The sequence below is a fragment of the Bos taurus genome, chromosome 18, assembly GCF_002263795.3.
Source record: "Bos taurus isolate L1 Dominette 01449 registration number 42190680 breed Hereford chromosome 18, ARS-UCD2.0, whole genome shotgun sequence".
NCBI lineage: Eukaryota > Metazoa > Chordata > Mammalia > Artiodactyla > Bovidae > Bos > Bos taurus.
This window is the reverse complement of record NC_037345.1, coordinates 16982128-17007506: the sequence shown is the minus strand read 5'-3', so window position 1 is coordinate 17007506 and position 25379 is coordinate 16982128. Positions and strand designations below refer to the sequence as shown.

The 25379-nt window shown below is 40.3% G+C and overlaps 1 protein-coding gene across 2 annotated transcripts in view; it reads left to right on the top strand.

Annotated features, from left to right (window-relative positions):
• N4BP1 (NEDD4 binding protein 1) overlaps positions 1 to 25379 on the top strand; it is a 57801-nt gene that overhangs the window by 13984 nt on the left and 18438 nt on the right. For both annotated transcript variants that reach the window (XM_059876886.1, NM_001191433.1), the window contains 1 exon segment: positions 22222 to 23915. In XM_059876886.1, the coding sequence (XP_059732869.1) occupies positions 22222 to 23915 (1694 nt within the window).

Below are 25379 nucleotides of genomic sequence, written 5' to 3'. Positions count from 1 at the left end.
GATGAATGCAGTTGTGTGGTAGTTTGAACATTCTTTGGCATTGACTTTCTTTGGGATTGGAATGAAAACTAAACTTTTCCAGTCCTGTGACCACTGCTGAGTTTTCCAAATTTGTTGGCATACTGAGTACAGCACTTTAACAGCATCATCTTTTAGGACTTGAAATACCTCAGCTAGAATTCCATCTAGCTTTGTTTGTAATGATGCTTCCTAAGGCCCACTTGACTACAGACTCCAGGATATCTGGCTCTAGATGAGTGATCACACCATCTTGGTGATCACACCGTCTTGGTTATCTGGGTCATTAAGATCTTTTTTTGTATAGTTCTTCTGTGTATTCTTGCCACCTTTTCTTAATGTCTTCTGCTTCTGTTAGGTTCATACCGTTTCTGTCCTTTATTGTGCCCATCTTTGCATGAAATGTTCCCTTGGTATCTCTGCTTTTCTTGAAGAGATCTCTAGTCTTTCCCATTCTATTGTTTTCCTCTATTTCTTTGCATCGATCACTCAGGAAGGCTTTCTTATCTCTCCTTGCTATTTTTTGGAACTGTGCATTCAGATGGGTATAGCTTTCCTTTCTCTTTTGCTTTTACCTTCTCTTCTTTTCTCAGCTGTTTGTAAGGCCTCCTCAGACAACCATTTTGCCTCTTTGCATTTCTTTTTCTTGGGGTCTTGATCACTGCCTCCTGTACGGTGTCACGAACCTCTGTCCACAGTTCTTCAAGCACTCTATCAGATCTAATCCCTTGAATCTATTTGTCACTTTCACTGTATAATTATATGGGATTTGATTTAGCTCATACCTGAATGGTCTGATGTTTTTCCCTGCTTTCTTCAGTTTAAGTCTGAATTTTGCAATAAGGAGTTTATGATCTGAGCCACAATCAGCTCCTGGTCTTATGTTTGCTGACTGTATAGGGCTTCTCCATCTTCGACTGCAAAGAATATAATCAGTCTGATTTTGATATTGACCATCTGGTGGTGTCCATGTGTAGAATTGTCTCTTGTGTTGTTAGAAGAAAGTGAAAGTCAGTCAGTCGTGTCCAACTTTTTGTGACCCCATGGACTATACAGTCCATGGAATTTTCCAGGCCAGAATGCTGAAATAGTTTGCCATTCCCTTCTCCAGTGGACCACATTTTGTCAGAACTCTCCATCATGACCCATTAGAGATTTGTACGTATTTATATTAAATGTTTGTTTTCCTCAAGGCATTTTAATGCTTCTAATTTACATATATTCTGTAGGAATCATGTGTCAGTGTCTAAAAATATTACTCTTCCTCCCTTCTTTTCTCTTACAGATAACATACAGCACCATTTATGCAGGAGCATCCTGAGTTACAAGAAATCTTTAGAATCCTTAAGTGTACAGCCAAAGTAGAGAACTGCTGATTAGAACGATTTTAGAGCTCTGCCTGTAGTATATTAAAGCTTCGTTGCCTGCATAGTTTCTCCTTCCTCACTGATGTGTGGTTGACTTGTGTATCTTCTGTTATATTGTGCCAGGGTACAGTTACACTCCTGGCACCTGCCAGAGTGTGTCAGCTCTGCACTCATGACAGATGATCCCACGTTGCTACGTTTTTCAACCGTTGTGTCTTCCTTATTTTTGCACCTGTGCTGTCAGTTATTCGCTGTTGCATGCTCTGCAGGTAGCACCCTATGCTGTTCCTTTTATACTTTTATTCAACCGTATGTGATTTGGGAGACAAGCTGATAAAAGTCCTTCAAGTGTGTGCCCATAATAAGAGATGGTAGCTGGTGAACAGTGGTGCCAAGAACCCTTTCCCCAGGGCACACATACTCTGGAACAGCCACTTTGATCCTTTCTGTTTTTAGCTGTTGTGAGTAGCAGGGGTTGCCAGGAGCTTCTCCGATCCATGAATTGTTATGATCGAGTTAAGAAGAACTGAACTTGTAGAAAGTAGAATAATAGAAATCCATTTTGCCATATGCAAGGGAAGTTACTATTGTATATATTATTATATTATATACTCTTCCTCCCCCCCCTTTTCCTTAAAAGCCTGAGTAAAGTAAAACAGTATTAACACTACAGGATGGAAGAAAACAGTTTTTGACTAACACTGAGATGTTCGGATGCCAAATACAGTCAAATGGAAATGATGACTGCTTGAATCCACAGAGTCTTTCTTATCAATACAGCTGATGGCCAAACGTCTAGAATGTGATAACACTGTATGCCTGTATACATTATTTCTCACTCCTGGAGTATAAAAATCAATTGTTGCTACTTAGTAATTTCCCAAGAGTAAATTATTTATGAAAAAAAAATTGAGTCTGAATCTCAAGGATAACTACTCATTCCTCTTGGGAAACACCCAAACAGAAAGGAGTTTTGGGTAGGTGAAGCTATCACATTAGCTCCTAGCACAGTTCTTCCTCAAGCCTATGCAGTTAGTCTTGCATTAATAGTTTTGGTTATTTGGGGATAATGTCAGACAGCTCTACTTGTATTGGCATGTCTCTGCCAGCCTTCCTAGCGCTTACACAACAGGAGCCCTCCTGAGGCCCTCTGTAATCTTGTCATACAGCATCTGAGCATGTTATACATCCACTTTTAAATTTTTTAAATAAAATTAGGAAGAAGGGAGGGTAATAAAATAATATTTGCACATGGGTAAAATAAATCAGATATTACTGAAAGTTTTTATGGTGAAGAATAGCAGTCCCTTTGTTTCTTCCCTACTCCCAACTTCCTAATGGCATCTACTGTTTTTAGCTATTTGCTCTGATGTTTACCTAAATAATTATGAATAATATACTGCTATTTCTTATAAGTATTGGACATTATTCACTTTCTTTAAGAAAAATGATGGAAGCAAAAACCAGATCCATTTGCTCAGTTGCTCTGGTCTGAATATTTGTGTCTCCTCAAAATTAATGAATGTTGAAATTCTAATGCCCGCTGTGATGATAGGAGAGTGGCTTTTGGCGGGTGATTGGGTCATGAGGACAGAACCCCCATGGATGAGATTAATACCATTAGACAATAGGCCTGAGAGAGCTCCACTGCCCTTCGCCACATGAGGACACGAAGTCCACAGTCTGAAAGAGGGCCCTCACCTGACCGTGGTGGCGCCCTGATGTTGGACTTCCAGCCTCCTCCAGAACTGAGAGAAATAGATTTCCGTTGTTTATAAGCCACCCAATCTGTGGTATTTGTTACAGCAGCTCAAACAGACTAAGACACCAACTTTTTTTTTCTTTTTTTTTTTTTCACTTAAAGCAAGCTTATATAATTATGATATATGAATACTACTCATTGCAAGGGCAAGTTCTATATATATTACATTATGTTCTCTTTCTGATTTAGCCTTTTTCTTAGGATTTTTATCTGTCCCTTTCTCATCTACTTAGGAAATTTGCTTTAAGCGCATCTCTAATAGTTTATAAATATTCCTTTATAGCAACTATTCTTTGAGTCTCTTTTTCCAGGAGAACACCCCTAGAGCCCTTTTCCCTCCTCCAGTCAGCTGGTTGCACATCTTATCTGCTGCACGGCTGTAATCTGTGGACTTCTATTCTACTCTTGGATGGAATTTACTAATTACTCCATCTCCCATGTTTTTGGTGGCCTTCATCTTAAAATAGTTTCTCAAGAAAAGAATCTGTGGGAGTAATTTTTTCAGCCTGTAGCATGCTAGAAATGTTTTTATTCTGCTTTATATTTGGTATGTAATGTGGACATTATAGACTGAAAATCATTTTTCCTTAGAGTTTTGAATGCACTGTTAACCTTTTCCCCCTGATTTTCCAGAATTGCTATTGAGAATTTGACATTCTGATGGTCATTCTCTTATGCATGTCCTGTTCCCACCCTGCACCCAGGGTTTTTCTCTAGTGAACCTTTAAAAACTCATCATGTTTGGATACTCTTTGGACCCTTTCAAAGTGGGGTTTGGGTGCATTGGCTTCCAAACAAGACTTAATGTAATTTTTTGACTAATTTTGCCTGGGGTCTTCTATAGTTCCGTTCAAGGAAATGATTTGTGTTATTTCTTTATTAAGTGTCACCCTGTCTTTTTGGAATGCCAGTTGTTCAGATTTAGGATATCCTTGATAGACCTTTAAAGTTTCTTTTCTCTCATTTTTTTCTGATACTTTTGGAGGGTTCTCTTCCACTTTGCCTTTCAGTTCTTCTATTGACTCTGTTAATATTTTGACCATTACACTCTTTTTAAAAACATTTGACTATTTAATTGGCTGCACTGGGTTTTCTCTGACACACAGGCTCTAGGCGCACAGGCTCAGTAGCTGCAGCATGTGGGCTCTCCAGTCGTGACACAGGTTTAGTTGCCCCTCAGCATGTGGGGTCTTAGTTCCCCCACCAGGGATCAACCCACGTCCCCTGCTTTAGAAGGTGGATTCTTAACCACTAGACCACCAGGAAAGTCCCTGGCCATCATATTCTTAATTTGCTAATGCTCTTATTCTGATTATTTTTCTTTTCTTTTTTTTTGAAAACATTTGATTCCTGTTTTGTGAATTATCATCTTACATCTGTTTGAAAGCACTAATTAAAATTTTGTTGAAGTTTTCTTTTCTACCCTGAATTACCTACTTTCTCTCCATTTTGTGTTCTACTGTATTGGTTTCAGTCTTCATGTTTGCCAAACTTTCTTCTGACAGGTTTTTTGTTTTTTAATATTTAATATTAAATCTGAAAAACCGATTGGAAGCTTTGTGTCTGGGCAGAATCTGTTGATAAGCGGCCTTTTTAGATCAAGTAGAGAATCAGCCCTTGTTTAAGAGGGTATTTGTTTTAGAAGTCTGTTATCTGGAGAAGAAACTTCTCTCCAGGTTGATTCACTGTTGCTGAGTGGATGTAACCAACTTTTTCTTATCCAGTAGCTGCATAGTAGTCTCAGCATATTTGACGCCTGTGAATTCAACCTTACTTATGCTAAATAGGCAGCAGCATTTACATATTAGCAGACAGCAGGGAGCAACTCCAGTTCTGAGTAAGACTCCACCCTGCCACTCATACTGATACAGTGATAAAACTTGGACAAAATGCACTGAGCAGCTGCTTGAGAACTCTGAAAAGTAAACAGCAGGCAGAGCAGGAAAGAAGACCATGGTTCACAGTACAACCAAACCATTGGTGAGTGTACCAGTTTTACCCCTCTGTCATGCCTCAGCCTGGACTCAGTACAGCCTAACCTGGAAGCGGAAATGGGCACTAGGGCACAAAAAGAGCACCAGGAGAAGCCCTCCAGTTTGAACTCAAGGGACAGTAAATGGAGTATCTATGATATGTGAAGGTCTATATCATAGATACTCCAATGTTTTTCTTCATTCTATTGGATACCAGGTTCTGAACATCCATGATGGTGGCAGTAGCTTGCAGAAGCCAGAACTCTGGGGGAGGAGAACCTTCCCCTCTGATTGGTGGGGTTGTCGTCCTGAGAGGATAGGGCCAGTCCTGTTGCTTTTTCTCCCTCTCTGTCCTTTGGCTGGACCCAGGCACAGTTGCAGAAGTGCAACCAAATGGGGTAACCAAAGCCCTAGCTTTCTGACTGGAAGACTGAAAAGAGGAGCCCAGGGAACCAGAAAGCACTAGAAAGATGGCAGAGAGGGAGGAGCTCAGAAAAATGACTCCCTAATAGTTGTTTGTGATCTCCCAGGCTCATCCCCAAGCTACACACATGCGTGGGTGGATCTACTCCCTGTCAGCACAGCAAAGACTTTCGAGTACTGAACTAATAGGAAAACCACCAGCCAGGTCCCCGATTGGCCACTGGGTACCACACCTGTGGGACAGATACAAATAGCACTGCAAAGGCTTTAAAAAATGAACTGATATTGGAACCACAGCTCACAGAAGACTGGGTACCTCTTGCAGCCTGAGTCTAACTAGATTGAATACCTGCTAGAACAGAAGTACTGACTTCCATCACAGATTTATTTAAATGAGCTAGAACTCAGTATTGAAAATGGATACAATACAAAATTACTTGGCATATGAAGAACCACGAAAATGTCAGCTCTCATGAGAAAAGTGGAGAAGGCAATGGGAACCCACTTCAGTACTCTTGCCTGGAAAATCCCATGGACGAAGGAGCCTGGTAGGCTGCAGTCCATGGAGTTGCAAAGAGTCGGACACGACTGAGCAACTTCACTTTCACTTTTCACTTTCATGCATTGGAGAAGGAAATGGCAACCCACTCCAGTGTTCTTGCCTGGAGAATCCCAGGGACAAGGGAGCCTGGTGGGCTGCCGTCTATGAGGTCACACAGAGTTGGACATGACTGAAGCGACTTAGCAACAGCAGCAGCATGAGAAAAGACAGAGGACATCAGTGCCAAGACAACACAGGTGTTGAAATTATTTAACAAAGAATTTAAAACATGTATTATAAAAATGCTTCAACAGGCTAATCACAAGTACTCTTAAAGCTATTAGAAAAATAGTTTCAGCAAAGAAGTAGAAGACATAAAGAAGAACCAAATGAAAAGGTTAGAACTGAAAGCTACAATAACCTAAATAGCACCTCTCTGGATGAACTTAGATTTTAAGTGGAGATGACAGAGGAGTTCAGTGAACTTTGTAATCTGAACAAGATGAGTAGAGGACAAAGTGTGGTTCTAAAAAAAATATTTGGAGAAATAATAGCTGAACACTTCCCAAATTTGGCAGAAGATGTAAACATAATGATTCAAGAAGTTGTGAATGCAAGCATAATAAACTCAAAGAATTCCACACCCAGACATGCCATAACCACACTGCTGAAAACTGAAGACATATTAAAAATCAAAAAAGCATCGAGACAAAAAAGTTCAGGGAACAACTATAGTGAGTAAATGATCAGAAACCAAGGAGGCCAGAGAAGTAGCACATTATTATTTAAGTGGTGAAAGAAAAGGACCAAGAATTCTCTGTTCAGTGAAATTATTCTTTGAGAATGAAAGTAAAATAAAACATGATAAAGCATTCTTGGCTGAGGAAAAAACTAAGAAATCATTGCCAGTAGCCTGCTACAAAAGAATTGCTAAAGGAAGCTTTTCAGACAGAAATGATAACACTGTATCTGGTAAATATAATAGATTACTGTCTCCCCTTGAGTTCTTTGAGTTAGTGGTTGAAAGTGAAATTTATGACATTGTCTGATAGGATTTCAGCTTTATACTTGTGTAATTTATGAGATAGCTATAACATACAAGAGAACAAGGAGGGTAGACCAAGGGTAAAGGAACTCATATGATGAGTTCCTGTAGGAGTTTGAGTTAGGGAGGTGACAGAGTGATGGCATGGAGAAGTCAATGCTGTTAAAAGAAGATTTTGATTACTTACATTTTCCAAGAAAAGAGAGCGTGTCTCCCTCTTGCTAGGCATTTTTGGTTGCTGCTGTTGTTCAGTTGCTAAGCTGTGTCTGACTCTTTGCGACTCCATGCAACTCCAGCATGCCAGTCTTCCCTGTCCTTCACTATCTCCTGGACTTTACTCAAACTCATGTCCATTGAGTTGGTGATGCCATTAAACCATCTCATCCTCTGTGGTCACTCTCTCCTCCTGCCTTCAGTCTCTCCCAGCATCAGGGGTTTTTTTTCCCTATTGAGTCAGCTTTTCACATCAAGTGGCCAAAGTATTGGAGCTTCAGCTTCAGCATCAGTCCTTCCAATGAATATTTGGGATTGATTTCCTTTAGGATTGACTGGTTTGATCTCCTTGCAGTCCAAGGGACTGTCAAGAGTCTTCTCCAACACCACAGTTCTAAAGCATCAATTTGTTGGCACTCAGCTTTTATGGTCCAACTCTCATATCCATACACGACTAGTGGAAAAACCGAAGCTTTGGCTATATGGACCTTAGTCAACAAAGTGATGTCTCTGCTTTTTAATACAGTGTCTAGGTTTGTCATAGCCTTTCTTCCAAGGAGCAAGTATCTTTTAATTTCATTACCGCAGTCACCATTCTCAGTGATTTTGGAGCCCAGGAAAATAAAATCCATCACTGTTTCCACTTTTTCCCCATCTATTTGCCATGAAATGATGGGACCGTATGCCATGATCTTTGTTTTTTTGAATGTTGAGTTTTAAGCCAGCTTTTTCCACCCTTATAAGAGGCTCTTGAGTTCCTCTTCACTTTCTGCCATTAGAGTGGTATCATTTATATCTGAGGTTGTTGATATTTCTCCTGGCAATCTTGATTCCAGCTTGTGAGCCATCCAGCCCAGCATTTCACATGATGTACTCTGCATGTAAGTTAAATAAGCAGGGTGACAATATCCAGGAGACAGAATCCCAGGTGCCACAGCGGTAAAGAACCTGCCTGCCAATGTAGGAGATGCAGGTTTGATCCCTGGGTCAAAAAGATCCTCTGGAGAAGGAAATGGCAACCCACTTCTGTATTCTTGCCTGGGAAGTCCCATGGACAGAGGAACCTGGCAGGCTACAGCTCATGGAGTCACAGAGTTGGTACAACCACGCAACTGAGCACACATGCGGAAGCAGGAGTGAGGGGAAGACACAGCAGGACTGGCGAGTCTGGATAACTCCTCTTGGCTTTGGGGCATAGCAGCTGTCCTTAGTTGTTTGGTACCTGGCCTTGGATTGTTACAAGGCTTGGTATATGAATTAGATAAGGAAAATGGGCCTGTGTATGTGAAAAGGAAGCTCTAAGCAGGCTGCCCACAACTCCAAGGAATCAACTAACCCTGGCTGGAGGTGGGGGAATCTCTCCCCATGTCTGAAAGGCCTCCCAAGATGTCAAAACACATAGAGATACAGGAAATAAAAAACAGTATGGGTGTAAGGCTTATACATTCTTCTTGAAGTGGTAGAATGTTGATTTTAAGTGGACTGTGAAAATTAAGTGTATATTGTAGTTGACATAACTATTATAAAAACTATGTAAAGAGATACAGTAAAAAAGAATGCAATAAATTAAATTGTAGTACTAAAAAATGTTTGTATAAGGCACAAGAAGTCCAGAGAGGGGAAAAGGAATTAAAAATAGAGAATAGGCTGAAAAAAAACTAATGGTAGGCTTAAATCCAAACTTACCAATAATTTCATTAAAATTAAATAGTCTAAACATACCAATTTAAAAAGAGATTGTCAGAATGGATTTAAAAAACAACCAAATTATGTGGTGTCTTGGATAAACTTGTTTCATTGATACAGGTGAGTTAAAATTAAAAGGAAAGTAAAATATACTGTGTAAACATTAATCAAAAGAAAGCTGGAGTGGCAATACACAGATAAAATATTCAGGCAAAATACCCTTCAGAGTGAAGAGTCAGTTCACTGAGAATACATAGCAGTGCTAAATGTGTATATTCCTAATAATATAACTGCAAAATAAAGATGAAAAACTGGTAGAACTGAAAGGAGAAATTGACATATTCACAGTTATAGTTGGAGGCTTCAACATGTTTCTCAACAAATGATAAAACCAATAGACGGAAAATCAGCAAGAATATAGGAGAACGCAACACCGTTAACCAGCAAGGTTCTAATCAGTGTTTATAGAGCATTCTGCCCAGCAACAGCACAGTACATGTTCTTTTCAAGGCCTACAGAATGTATATCAAGATAGACCTAACCTGGGCATAAAACAACTAACAAATTTGAAAGAACCAAATCATATGGAGTCTGTTCTCTGATCACAAAGGAATCAAACTAGAATAACAGAAAGATAATGAGAAAATATCCAGATACTTAAAAACTCAATAACAGACCTCTAAATATTGGATATGGAGAAGGCAATGGCACCCCACTCCAGTACTCTTGCCTGGAAATCCCATGGACGGAGGAGCCTGGTGGGCTGCAGTCCATGGGGTTGCACAGAGTCGGACACGACTGAAGTGACTTAGCAGCAGCAGCAAATATTGAATAATTTGAAGAGAAATTTTAAAATACATTGAACTGAAGAGAAAATGAAAATAATATATATCAAAATTTGTGAGAGGTAGCTAAAGTGAAAGTCGGTCAGTCGTGTCCCATGCTTTGCGACCCCATGGATTGTAGCCTGCCAGGTTCCTCTGTCCATGGAATTCTCCAGTCCAGATTACTGGAGGGGGTAGCCACTCCCTTCTCCAGAGGATCTTCCCAACCCAGGGATCAAACCCAGGTCTCCTGCATTGCAGGCAGATTCTGTACCTTCTGAGCCACCAGGGAATCCCAAAGAGAAAGTCTGTTTCCACCCAGTTTCAAACCGGGGACCTTTCATGTGAGGCAAATGTGATAACCACTGCACTATGGAAACAAGGTCTGTGTAGCTAAAGCAATGATGAAGGAAATACAACACATGATTAGAAAAGAAGAAAAGTCTCAAATCAGTAATCTTAACTTTCACCTCTAGGAACTGGAAAAAGATGAGTAGAATAAACCCAAAGTAAGCAAATGGAATGAAATAAAGAGTGGAGATCAATGAAGTTGAAAATAATAGATAAACTTGATTAAATAACAAGCTTGTTCTTGGGGGAAAAATCAATGAAACTGACAGACTTCAGCAATACCGAAGAAGACGTAAATTACTGATAGCAAAATGTCAACTACAGTCCCTGCAAACATCAGAGATAAGGAAATCCTATAACTTTACATGCATAAATTTGACAACTTAGATGAAATCAGCCAATTCCTAAAAAAGTATAAACTACCATAACTTACCCAATATGATAATAGATCATTTGAATAGACTTACAGCTATTAGGGAAATTGAATTAGTAATATAAAAATTCTCATAAAAAACATTACTGGGCCCAAGTTGTAGCAGAGAAATCTGCAAGGTGTTTTTAAGAGTTAACATCAACTCTATGCAATCTTGTGCAGAAAATACAAGGGGAGTGAAGACTCCTATATTCATTTGCAGTCTGTGTTTTCTCAATACCCAAACAAAGGTGGTACAAAATAATAGCAAGCAGAATCCATCAACCTACAAAAGAATTATACATCAGTGACCCAATGGTGATTATCCCATGATGCAAGGCTGGTTCAGTATTGAAAAATCAGTTAATGCAATCTATCATGCTAACAGGCTGAAAAAGTAAATCAGGACATGATTACATTGGTGCATTTAGTAAAGCATTTAACAAGTTTCAACACTTGAGTTTCATGTTCATACTCATAGCCAAGTAGGAATATAGGATACCATTATATCTACTACTGTGGGCAAGAATCCCTTAGCAGAAAAGGAGTAGCCTACCTAGTCAACAGGAGAGTCCAAAATGCAGTACTTGGGTACAAATCTCAAAAGTGACAGAATAATCTCGGTTCATTTCTAAGGCAAACCATTCATCACAGTAATCCAAGTCTATTCCCCAACCACTAATGCCGAGGAAGCTGAAGTTGACTAGTTCTATAAATACCTACAAGACCTCCTAGAACTAACACTAAAAAAAGATGTCCTTTTCATATCATAGGGAATTGGAATGCAAAAATAGGAAGTCAAGAGATACCAGGCCTTGGAGTACAAAATGCAGCAGGGCAAAAGCTAACAGAGTTTTGTCAAGAGAACACATTGGTTGTAGCAAAAACCCTTTCCCAGCAACACAGGAGATCCTTTTAGAGATGACTTCACCATCACCAAATAGTCAGTACTGAAATCAGATTGATTATGTTCTTTGTAGCCAAAGATGAAAAAGTTTTATACAGTCAGCTAAAACAAGACATGGAGCTGACTGTGGCTCAGCTCATCAGCTCCTTACTGCAAAATTCAGGCTTAAATTGAAGAAAGTGGTGAAAGCTACTAGGCCACTCAGCCTAAAACAAATCCTTTATGATTATACAGTAGCTGTTCAGTTGCTAAGTGATGTCTGACTTTTTGCAACCCCATGAACTGCGGCACACAAGGCTTCTCTGTCCTTCACTGTCTCCCTGAGTTTGCTCAAACTCATATCCATTGAGTTGGTGATGCCAACCAACCATTTCATCTTCTGTCACTCCCTTCTCCTCTTGCACTCAGTCTTTCCCAGAATCAGGATCTTTTCCAATGAGTCATCTCTTCGCATCAGGTGTCCATAGTATTAGAGCTTCAGCTTCAGCATCAGTCTTTCCTGTAAATATTCAGGGTTGATTTTCTTTGGGATTGACTGGTTTGGTCACCTTGCTGTCCAAGGGACTGTCGAGAGTATTCTCCAGCACCACAATTCAAAGGCATCAGTTCCTTGGCACTCAACCTTCCTTACAGTCCAGCTCTCAAATCTGTACATGACTACTGGAAAAACCATAGCTTTGACTACACAGGTCTTTGTTGGCAGAGTGATGTCTCTGCTTTTTAATACACTATCTAAGTTTGTCAAGAGAAGTTGCTCAGTCGTGTGCGACTATTTGCAATCCCATGGACTGTAGTTTACCAGGCTCCTCTGTCCATGGAATTTTCCAGGCAAAAGTAGTGGAGTGGCTTGCCATTTCCTTCTCCAGGGAAACTTCCCGACCCAGAGATTGAACCTGGGTCTCCCACATGGCAGGCAGACGCTTTACCCACTGAGCTACCAGGGAAGCCACCAGGTTTGTCATAGCTTTTCTTCCAAGGAACAAGCGTCTTTTAATTTTGTGGCTGCAGTCACTGTTGGCAGTCATTTTGGAGCCCAAGAAAATGAAAGCTGTTACTGTTTTCTCTTTTCCCCAATATGTTTGCCATGAAGTGATGGGACTAGATGACATGACCTAGTTTTTTGAATGTTGAGTTTTAAGCCAGCTTTTGCACACTCATCTTTTACCTTCATCAAGAGGCTCTTTAGTTCCTCCTCACTTTCTACCATTAATGTGGTATCATCTCTGTATCTGAGGTTGTTGATCTTTCTCCCAGCAATCTTGATTCCAGTTTGTGCTTCATTCAGTCCTGCATTTGCATGATGTATCTACATAGAAGTTAAGTAAGCAGGGTGACAATATACAGTCTTGATGTACTCCTCTCGATTTTGAATGAATTCATTGTTCCATGTCCAGTTCTAACTGTTGCTTTTTGACCTGCATACAGGTTTCTCAGGAGGCAGGTAAGGTGGTTTGGTATTCCCATCTCTTTCAGAATTTTCCACAGTTTGTTGCAATCCACAGAGTCAAAGACTGTAGCATAGTCAGTGAGGCGAAAGTAGATTTTGTTTGGAATTTCCTTGCTTTTTCTGTGATCCAGTGGTATTGGGAGTTTGATCTGCTTACCCTGCCTTTTCTAAATCCAACTCGTACATCTGGAAGTTCTTGGTTCATGTATTGTTGAAGCCTAGCTTGAAGGATTTTGAGCATTACCTTCTAGCATGTGGAATGAGCACAGTTGTGCGGTAGTTTGAACAATCTTTGGCATTGTCCTTCTTTGGGATTTGAATGAAAGCTGACCTTTTCTAGTCCTGTGGCCACTGCGGAGTTTTCCAAATTTTTTGATATATTGAGTGCAGCACATTAACAGCATCATCTTTTGGGATTAGAAATAGCTCAGCTGGAATTCCATCATCTCCATGAGCTTTGTTCTTTGTGAGGCTTCCTAAGGCCCACTTGACTTCACATTCCAGGATGTCTGGCTCTAGGTGAGTGATCACACCATTGTGGTTATCTGGTTCGTTAAGATCTTTTTTGTACAGTTTCTTCTGTGTATTCTTGCCACCTTTTCTTAATGTCTTTTGCCTTTCTCAGGTCCTTGCCGTATTTCTGTCCTTTATCGTGCTGATCTTTGCATGAACTGTTTCCTGAGTATCTCCAGTTTTCTTGAAGAGATCTCTAGTCTTTCCCATTCTATTGTTTCCCTCTATTTCTTTGCTTTGTTCACGGAAGTCTTTTTTTATCTCTTTTTGCTATTCTCTGGAACTCTGCATTCAATTGAGTATATCTTTCCCTTTCTCCTTTGCCTTTCACTTTTCTTCTTTTCTCAACTATTTGTAAGGCCTCCTTAGAAAACCACTTGACCTTCTTGCATTTCTTTTTCTTGGGATGGTTTTAGTCACCACCTCCTGTACAGTGGTACAAACCTCCATCCATAATTCTTCAGCACTCTGTCTACCACGTCTAGTCCCTTGAATCTATTTGTTACCTCCACCGAATAATCATAAGGGATTTGATTTAGGCCATACCTGAATGGCCTAGTGGTATTCCCTACTTCTTCAATTTGAGCCTAAATTTTGCAATAGGGAGCTGATAATCTGAGCCACAATCAACTCCAGGTCTTATTTTTGCTGACTGTATAGAGCTTCTCCATCTTTGGCTGCAAAAAATATAATCAGTCTGATTTTGGTATTGATCATCTGGTGATGTCCATGTGTAGAATCGTCTCTTGTGTTATTGGAAGAGGGTGTTTGCTATGACCGGTGCGTTCTGTTGGCAAAACTGTTAGCCTTTGACCTGCTTCATTTTGTAACTCCAAGGCCAAATATGCCTGTTATTCCAGGTGTCTCTTGACTTCCTACTTTTGTATTCCAGTCCTCCATGATGAAAAGGATATCTTTTTTTTTTGGTGCTAGATCTAGGAGGTCTTGTAGGTCTCAGAGAATTGTTCAACTTCAGCTTCTTTGGCATTACTGGTTAGGGGATAGACTTGGATTACTGTGATGTTGAATGGTTTCCATTGGAAATGAACTGAGATCATTCTGTTGTTTTTGAGATTGCATCCAGGAACTGGATTTTGGACTCTTTTGTTGATTATAAGAGTTAGTTCATTTCTTCTAAGTGATTCTTATGCACAGTAATAGATATAATAGTTATCTGAATTAAATTTGCTCATTCCTGTCCATTTTAGTTCACTGATTCATAAAATATTGATGTTCACTCTTGCCGTATTCTGTTTGACCACTTCCAATTTACCTTGATTCATGGACCTAACATTCTAGGTTCTTTACATCAAACTTTTACTTTCACCACCAAACACATCCACAGCTGGGCATTGTCATCGCTTTGGCTCAGCCTCTTAATTGTTTTTGGAGCTGTTTTCTTGCTCTTCCCCAGCAGGTTCGTCCAGTAGCATATTGGACACCTACCAACCTGGGGAGTTCATCTTTCAGTGTCGTATCTTTTTGCCTTTTCATGCTCTTCATAGGGTTTTAAGGCAAGAATACTGAAGTGGTTGCCATTTCCTTCTCCAGTGGACCACGTTTTATCAGGCCCTGACTAGCAGGGACATGCCTTTTAGCTACTCCACGTAGCTAGATGGCATGCCTGGCACACTGGTTGTCCCACTGCCTTATTGAGTGTGTAAACCTTCACTGGCCATTCAGTGTTGGTCAGTGTGCCACCTAGGGGCCGAGGCAGAGGCCCTGCTGGAGTCGCTGGGAAGGGATCCTGAGAAGGCTGGAGCCAATATTGGAGGACGCCCAGGAGCAGAGGGCTCCCCAGCCCCACAACTGCTGCTGGCCACCTTGGGCCATTCTGCTCCCCAGCAGCAGAGGGCACCTCACCTCTTCACTGCCGCTCGCTGCTTTAGGACCAATCTGCTGCCCAGGAGCAGATGGCACCACAGATTATACAGTGGAGGTGATGAATAGATTCAACGGATTAGGTCTAGTAGACAGAGTGCCTGAGAACTATGGACAGAGGTTTGTAGCATTATACAGGAGGTGATGACTAAAACTGTCCCCAAGAAAAAGAAGAGGTGGCAAGAATACACAGAGAAACTGTACAAGAAAGGTCTTAATGACTAGGATAACCATGATGGTGTGGTTGGTCAGATAGAGCCAGACCTGGAGTATGACATCAAGAGGGCCTTAGGAAGCATAATTACAAACAAAGCTAGTGGAGATAATGGAATTCCAGATGAGCTATTTCTAATCCAAAAAGATTCTGTTAAATTGCTGCACTCAACATACCAGCAAATTTGGAAAACTCAGCAGTGGCCACAGAAATGGAAAAGGACAGTTTTCATTCCAATCCCAAAGAAGGGCAATGCCAAAGAATGTTCTATTGTAGAGTTGCGCTCACTTCGCATGCTAGTAAGGTTATGCTCAAAATCCTTCAAGCTAGGCTTCAACAATACATGAACTGAGAACTTCCAGATGTATAGGCTGGATTTAGAAAAGGCAGAGGAGTCAGAGATCAAATTACCAACATTCGCTGGATCATAGAGAAAGCAAGGGAATTGCAGAGAAACATCTGCTTCATTGACTCCCCTAAAGTTTTTGACTCTGTGTATCACAACAAACTGTAGAAAATTCTGAAAGAGATGGAATCCCAGATCACCTTACCTGCCTCCTTTGAAACTTGATGCAGGTCAAGAAGCAACAGTTAGAACCCTACATGGAACAACTGACTGGTTCCAAATTGGGAAAGATATACAACAAAGCTGTAATTATTACCCTGCTTATTTAACTTCTATGCAGAGTATATCACACAACATGCTGGGCTGGATGAACCACAAGGTGGAATCACTATTGCTGGGAGAAATATCAGCAACCTCGCATATGCAGATGGTACTACTCTAATGGCAGAAAGTGAAGAGAAACTGAAGTGCCTCCTGATGAGGGCAAAAGAGGAGAGTGAAAAAACTGGTTTAAAACTCAACATTCAGAAAAATAAGATGATACCATCTGGTCCCAGCACTTCATGGCAAATAGATGGGGTGAAAAGTACAAATAGTGACAGATTTTACTTTCTTAGGCTCCAAAATCACTGTGGATGGTGACTACAGCCATGGAATTAAAAGGCACTTGATCGTTGGAAGGAAAGCTATGACAAATGTAGACAGTGTTTTAAAAAGCAGGGACATCACTTTGCCAACACAAGTCCCTCTAGTCAAAGCTGTGGTTTTTCCAGTAGTCGCGTACGGAACACCATAAAGAAGGCTGAGTGCCGAAGAATTGACACTTTTGAATTGTGGTGCTGGAGAAGACTCTTGAGAGTCCCTTGGACTGCAAGGAGATCAAATCAGTCAATCCTAAAGGAAATCAACCCTGAATTCTCATTGGAAGGTCTGATGCTGAAGCTCCAGTATTTTGGCCACCTGCTTCAAAGAGCTGACATTGGAAAAGACCCTGACTATAGGAAAGATTGAAGGCAAAAGGAGAAGAGGACGGCAGAGAATGAAATGGTTAAATGGCATCACCAGCTCAATGGACGTGAATTTATGCAAACTGGAAGACAGTGAAGGACAGGGAAGCCTGGTGTGCTGCAGTCCATGGGATCAAAGAGTGTCAGACACAACTTAGCAACTGAACAGCAACAGTCCTTAATATGATAAAGAATATGTACAAAAATCTAACTTAGTGGTGAAAGACTGCATGTTTTCTTTATAGATTGTGATCAAAAGAAGCACGCCACCTCTCATTACTGCTCTTTGGCACAGCGCTGAAAGTTCTAGCTAGGACAGCAAGGTAGGAAAGTAAAAGGCATATAGATGAGAAAAAAAAAAAAATCTAAATGATGTAACTGTCTAACTGGAAAACCCCAGGGAATATAGAAAACTCCTGGAATTAGAAATCGGATCAGCAGGGTCACAGGATATATGGTCCTGTTTATTAGCAGTGAACACATAGCAACCAAAATTAAAATGCAGTGCCATGTTCAGTTACTCAAAAACATGAAAAGCTTGGGTGTAAACCTCACAAAACATGTATAGGACTTGTATGCTCAAAACTATGAAACACTGATGAAAGAAAGCAAAGATCTAGAGAAATGAAGAGACAGCATGTTCATGCAAGAGTCTACAGATGTAATTTATCCTCAAAGTGCAAATTGAACATAATTGCTAAATAAGATTAAGTTAAAATTTGATATGGAAAGGCAAAGGAAGTAGAATAGCTGAAAATAACTTTTAAAAGAAGAAAAATGTGGGAGCAGTCACTACCCAATTTGAAGACATTGTATAATTACAGTAGTTGATACTGTGTGGTATTGGTGCGATGTTGGTGAAGGGATAAATTCATAAGTTGATGGAACAGAATTGGGAACCCAGAAATAGCCCCACACAAGTATGGCCAGCTGATATTTGACGAACACACAAAAGCAACTTAACAGAGAAAAGATAGTCTTCTCAGGAAATGATGCTAGAGCAGCTAGATATCCACAACCAAAAACATGAACCTTGGCTTAAACCTTGCATTTGATACTAAAATTAACTCTAAATGGATTCTGGATTTAAATGTAAAACTTTCAGATGCTAACACACAAGAAGTCTTTGGGACCTAAGGCTTGGTAATGGAAAAAACCAATAAACGGACTTCATTAATATGAAAAATGTTTCCCGTCACAAAAGATCCTGTTAAGAGGATGAAACACAAGCTATAGGAGAGAAAAATGCCAGCCTCGTACTTCACAAAATATTCATGTCTAGAATACATGAAGAACTTTCAAAGTTCAATAGTAAAATCTACACAGTCCATTTTTAGAAAGTGAACTAAAAGAAATGAGCAAACACTTCACCCAAGAGGGACTATAGATGGTAAACAGAATATGCAAAATGTTCAACATCACTTGCCACTAGGGAAATGGCAAAGACCATGATGAGATACACTGCACTCTTACTGGTTTGGTCTAGTTGCTAAGTTGTGTCCGACTCTTTGGGACCCCATGGACTGTAGACTGCCAGGCTCCTCTGTCCATGGGATTCTCCAGGTGAGAATACTGGAGTGGGTTGCCATGCCCTCCTCAAGGGAATCTTCCCGATCCAGGGATCGAACCCAGCTTGCCTGCGTTGCAGGCAGATTCTTTACTAACTGAACTACATGGGAAAAACTCTTACTAGCATTTTTAAAACAAAAGCTAGTGGCAATATCAAATTCTGGGAAGGATGCAGAGAAAGTGGATCTTTTATACATTGCTAATAGGAACATAAAATGGTTTAGTCGTTCTGGAACATACTTTGGCAGTTCCTTGTAAAACTAAACATGTACTTACCATACCACCCAACAGTTGCACTCCTGGGCGTTATTTCAGAGAAATGAAAATGTAGGTCCACATTAAAACCTGTACATGATTGTTCAGAGCATCTTTATTTGTAATAGCCCCAAATAGGAGTAACTGAAATGTCCCTCAATAGACAGATGATTAGAAAACTAGTTAAGAGGACTTCCCTGGTGGTCCGTTAGTTAAGAATCTGCCTTGCAATGCAGGGGAGGTCAACAGAGCAGCTAAGCCCTGCATACGCCAACTAGAAGAGTCTGTGTGCCGCCTGAAGCAAAAGATCCCACGTGACATGACGATCCCATGTCCCACGGCTGAGACTCGATGCAACCAAGTAAATAATCCATGTTGTAGAGTAGTACTCAGTGGTAACAAGAAATGAACTGGTGGTACATGCACCAACTTGGATGGATTTTAAAGTGTTACATTGAGTGAAAAAAGCCAGTCTCAAAAGTCACATATGGTGTAAGTCTTTATATAACGTTCTCAAAATCACAGATTAATGGTTGCCAAGGGTAGGGATAGTAGATGGAAGTACAGTAAAGTGTGATTATGAAAGGATAACATGAAGGAAATCTTTGTAGTGATAATTCTGTATCTTGATTGAAGTGGTGTTTTCATGAAATCTATACTTGTGAATTAAAAGACGCTTATTCCTTGGAGGAAAAGCTGTGACAAACCTAGACAGTGGATTAAAAAGCAGAGACATTACTTAGCTGACAAAGGTCCGTATAGTCAAAGCTATGGTTTTTCTACTAGTCGTGTATGGATATGAGAGTTGGACCATAAAGACGGCTGAGTGCCAAAGAATTGATGCTTTCAAACTGTGGTGTTGGAGAAGACTCTTGACAGTCCCTTGGACTGCAAGGAGATCAAACCTAAAGGAAGTCAGTCTCAAATATTCATTGGAAGGACTGATGCTGAAGCTGAAGCTCCAATACTTTGGCCACCTGATGTGAAGAGCTGACCCAATAGGGGGAAAAACCCTGATGCTGGGAAAGGTTAAAGGCAGGAGGAGAAGGTGATGACAGGGGATGAGATGGTTAAATGACGTCACTGACTCAATGGACATGAGTTTGAGCAAACTCTGGGAGATAGTGAAGGACAGGGAAGCCTGGCGTGCTGCAGTCTATGGGATTGCAAAGAGTCAGACATAACTGAGTGACTGAACAGCAATACTTGTGATAAAATGGCATAGAACTATATGCACTCACTGTATAAATGTAAATGTCCTGGTTTTGATTTTGTACTGCAGTTATTAATATGTATTATGTAATAATTGGAGAAAACTGGGTAAAGAGTACACAGAACTTGTATGTACTATCTTTACAACTTCCTCTGCAATTTCAAAATAAAGTTATCTTTGCAATTTCAAAATAAAAACTTCAGACCACAGTCTACGTGCAACATAAGTTCAAACAAGTGATAGTAAAATGTTGCCCATTTGGAAATCTTAAAAAGACGCTCACATTAATATTTAACACTGCTTGTACATCTAGGGAAAAAGGACAGTTGATAACTGTATTTTGTGTTTAACACAATTACCATGGTACAAAAGTCAGTTCAGTCACTTAGTTGTGTCCGACTCCTTGCAACCTCATGGACTTCAGGACGCCAGGCCTCCCTGTCCATCGCCAACTCCCGGGGTTTACTCAAACTCATGTCCATTGAGTCGGTCATGCCATCCAACCATCTCATCTTCTGTCGTCCCCTTCTCCTCCCGCCTTCAATCTTTCCCAGCATCAGAGTCTTTTCCAAGGAGTCAGCTCTTCACATCAGGTAGCCAAAGTAGTGGAGCTTCAGCTTCAGCATCAGTCCTTCCAATGAATATTCAGGACTGATCTCCTTTAGGATGGACTGGTTTGATCTCCTTGCAGTCCAAGGGACTCTCAAGAATCTTCTCCAGCGCCACACTTCAAAAGCATCAATACTTCAGCACTCAGCTTTCTTTATAGTCCAGCTCTCACAAAAGTAGCTCTAATAAATTGTTCTTTTTTTTTTTTAAGGCTCCTCTGTCCAGCATCAGCTATTTTTATTCTTTACTAACAAGCCCACAAATATTCCAGGCTTATCCAAAGGAGCCTAAGGAAGTACAGAACTCACGACTGAACATTATACTACTTGGGTCGAGCTTTTCCCCTTGTTGTTTCCCTTGTATTCCTTATGTTTCATCTCCTCATCAGGAATTTTGTATTCTAATTGTTTAAGCATGGAATATGTACACATTTGTATATAAATTATAGGAGAAGTTATGTGGCCGTGGTAACACGTATACATGGTAGGTGCCGGTTTGTAAAGCCTCATAACTACATAGATTGAACTTTTAAATGGCATCATTTTGGATAACACCAATCTAATTTTAGTTTAAAGTTTAGATTGGGTATCCCCAGGCTGTCTGTCCAGAAAGCTTTCACTGGTAATTTAAAGTAACAGTGTTTTTACTGTTTGGAAAGCACTTATGACACCCTGTTGTTAGAACTTTACATTCATTATTAAATTGAATTTCTTCACAGACCTCTGAAATTGCACTAGTCTCTCTCTCTCTCTTTCTTTCATAGTTGCAGAAACCAGGCTGAGAGGGGTTAGGTAACTTGAGCAAGGTCACCAGTTGTATGGCTGCAATTTGAGCCTGGGAACTGACTCCAGTGCCCAAGTTACTAACAACTGTGTTCCACTGTGGGTCTGAGGGCTCACATGTTTACTTGATTCACACTTCTCCCTCCACTGGCAACCAAATTGCTCAAGAATCCAGTTCCCTTTCTTACCTCGTACAGGCCTCTTTCAGTACCAGATTTCACTAGAAACTATAGCTTTATATCTGAGAATGGTGGTACTAGTCAGCATTCTCTGGTTCTTTATATTTAGATCTACATCTAATAATGACAGAAAACAGACATAAAATTACATAGGGTATATACATTGTTCCAGCCAGCTAGAAAAATTTTTGTTGTTAAACTGATCTTGTTTTAAATGCCTTCAAAAATCAGTCTGTTTTATCTGGAAACAATAGTCGCAAAGAAAAAGCCAAGGTTTGTTTTAGAGTAAATCCTTTGACTTAACTCCTTTCTGAATTATGTCATAGTAGTAATAAATGACAGCTTGTAGCAAGCAAAGATGTTTATTCTTTATAGGCGTAAATAAATCCAGTCTTGGTCATTATCAACTGTGCAGCTGGGCAAACTCCTAAAGATTGCATTGCAAGATACACTATTGAAAATGTTACAAATACCTGCCTTTTACGCTTAAATGCAGAGTTTTCAGTTCCTCTGAAAACAATTAAACAGCTTATATCTTTTATTTTAAAAACATGGTATTTTTTTCAAAGATATTAGCAGGCTTTTGACTTTTGTAAGGTTTGGTATTTGTATTTTGTATGTAACATAATATGTGCTGTAAAGTGGTTTTATAAATTGATCTAATTTCTTATCTTCTCTTTACAGGAATATATTAAAGGAATCTGTGAACCTGAACTAGAAGAAAGAGAATGTTATCCCAAGGCCATGCACTGCATTTTTGTTGGGGCACAGAGCCTGTTTCTGAAGAGCTTGATTCAGGACACCTGTGCCGATCTCTGCATTCTCGACATCGGTCTCCTTGGCATCAGGGGAAGTGCCGAAGCTGTGGTCATGGCTCGGAGTCACATTCAGCAGTTTGTAAAGCTCTTTGAGAATAATGAGAACCTACCCAACAGCCAGAAAGAATCAGAGGTAAAAAGGGAATTTAAACAATTCGTTGAAGCCCGTGCAGACAGTTACACAATGGATTTGTTAATTTTACCCACTTCCTTGAAAAAAGAACTCTTGGCACTCACCCAAGGTGAGGAGAATCTATTTGAAACAGGAGATGATGATGTTGTTGAAATTAGAGATTCTGCACAAGCAGAGTTTACACAGAATGCTGCCACAGGGCTGACTATTTCCAGAGATGAAATTGTTTTGCAGGAAGATGCAAGAAATAAAGCGGGGACTCCCGTTTCTGAGCTCACAAAACAAATGGACACAGTCTTTTCTAGTTCACAAGATGTACTTTTTGTTCCAATAAATGGTGTAACCCCAGATGAAGAGGCACTTTCCAAAGACAGAGTTTGTCACAAGAGGAGGTTTTCTGATTCTGAAGAAAGGCATACCAAGAAACAGTTTTCTTTGGAAAATGTTGAAGAGGGAGAGCTTCTACATGATGGTAAGACATTAGCTGGAAGTGTAATCATTGACGTCTCTGATTCTTCTACTGAGGCCGAAAATTTAAGTCCAGACGTAAAAGACACTACTGAGGAAATGGAGTACAACATTCTCGTGAACTTTTTTAAAACCATGGGCTATTCCCAAGAAATTGTTGAAAAGGTCATTAGGGAGTATGGGCCATCTACTGAACCGTTATTACTCTTGGAGGAAATTGAAAAAGAAAATAAAAGATTCCAAGGAGACAGAGAACTTTCACCTGGTACTGTGTATCCAGAGACCAGCAGAACCAAAAATAAAGGTGTCTGTAGCAGCATAAATGAGCTTACAGCAGATTCCACTCCAAAGAAAACACAAACTCACACACAGCAAAATATGGTGGAAAATTTTTCTCAGTTACCATTCAGAGTTGAATCAAAACCATGTACCTCAAATTGCAAAATTAATACTTTCAGAACAGTGCCAGTAGAACAGAAACAAGAAATCTGGAGTTCAAATCAGAACTACATTTGTAACATAGACCTTGAGACCGATGGCCCTGTACCCGCTGTTGTCCCTTCAAGTCCCAAAGAAGTTGTCAGTTTTGTTTCAAGAGGAGCTTCAAGTCACCAGCCCAGAATTCCGGTTTTTCCTGAAAATGGTTTGCAGCAGCAAGCAGAACCTTTGCTTCCAAATAGTATGAAGTCTGCCTGTGAAAACCGCTCCAGGTGTTGTAGCTCTCCTCAGTCTAAGCCCGGCTGTCCACCCCTTTCTCCACCGATGCCGCTCTCCCAGCTGTTACCTTCAGTTACTGATGCTAGGTTGGCGGGACCTTCTGAGCATATTGATTGCTCAGTTACGGGGGTTCAAAGATTTCGAGATACTCTGAAAGTGCCCTACAAGCTGGAATTAAAAAATGAACCAGGGAGGACGGATTTGAAGCACATTGTTATAGATGGAAGCAATGTTGCGATTACGTAAGTCCACTCTCTTCAAATTATAGCTTTCAATAGGGCTCTTAGCCGTGTCTCAGAATTGCAGTGTTTATAGGAACTATCCTGTGTGTAGTTGACCCCATTCTCTGGCATTGTAGACTCTTTCTTCACTCTGCTGAGCCTATATTTCTGAGGACAGGGAATGATAGAAAATTTGGCTTTTCACATTGCATTTCCCAGTGATAAGCAGTATAGAGACTTAAATCCTCAGGTTCTTAATGCTGTCTTAACACCACTGGGTTCTGAATACAAGGATGAAGCTTAAAACAAAAATGAGATTTCTTTTTCTTTTTCTGTACAACATGCCAGGTCTTTACCCTAGAATGTGCAGTGATAATAGGCATGATGTACTTCTGTTATACTTTTGTTGATAAGAGTGACAGCAGTTTCCTTTCAAAGGAATTCTTCAGTTTGTGTTTCTTTATGGGCCTCTGCTCTTACTGAAAGTTTGTATAGTTAAAGAAGTTAAATGATCATTTCTATTTAGCCTGTCTTAGAACTCTAAGGGGCAGTTTGATATAAGGAGAATGTAGGGGTCAGAGTCAGAGTTTCCGCCCACTGGGAACCAGCTGTTTGACCTCAGATGGGTTTCAGCCTGCTTGGTTTCACTTGATACAAGTTTTTGCCCTGAGATAAAGGACATCTTTATCATGCTGTTTCAACAACTGCTAGGTAAAAATCTCTCTCTGGTTTTCAAAACCAGTCACTCTACTGATTTTGAAGATGTCTTTAGTTCAGTTCAGTTCAGTCGCTCAGTCGTGTCTGACTCTTTGTGACCCCACGAACCACAGCACGCCAGGCCTCCCTGTCCATCACCAACTCCTGGAGCTTACTCAAGCTCATGTCTATTGAGTTGGTGATGCCATTCAACCATCTCATACTCTGTCGTTCCCTTCTCCCCCACCTTCAATCTCTCCCAGCATCAGGGTCTTTTCAAATGAGTCAGCTCTTCACATCAGGTGGTCAAAGTATTGGAGTTTCAGCTTCAACATCAGTCCTTCGAATGAACACTCAGGACTGATCTCCTTTAGGATGGACTGGTTGGATCTTTTTGTAGTCCAAGGGATTAGCATTTTAAGTAGCTGCAATTCAAGAAAAGGGGCACCTGGACATGGAATGAAGGAGAAGTTGAAATACAGTTGGCCCTCTAATGATGTGGGGTTGGGAGCCGTTGACCCCCTGCATGGTCAGAATTAACTTTATTGTCAGCCCTCCATAAAGCTGTTCTGTATCTTTTAGTACTGTAGTATTTACTCTTGAAAAAAGGTCCATGTTTAAGTGGACCCTGTGTTCAAACTTGTGTTGTTTAAGGGTCATATGTACTTTCCTGAATTGCTGGATGCTTGTATGACCTCTTTCCTAGGAGTTCTAAAACATCAATTAATCCCCTGATTTTTCAGGAATACTTGATAAAATTGAAAAATGAATTGAAAACTATTATTAAAT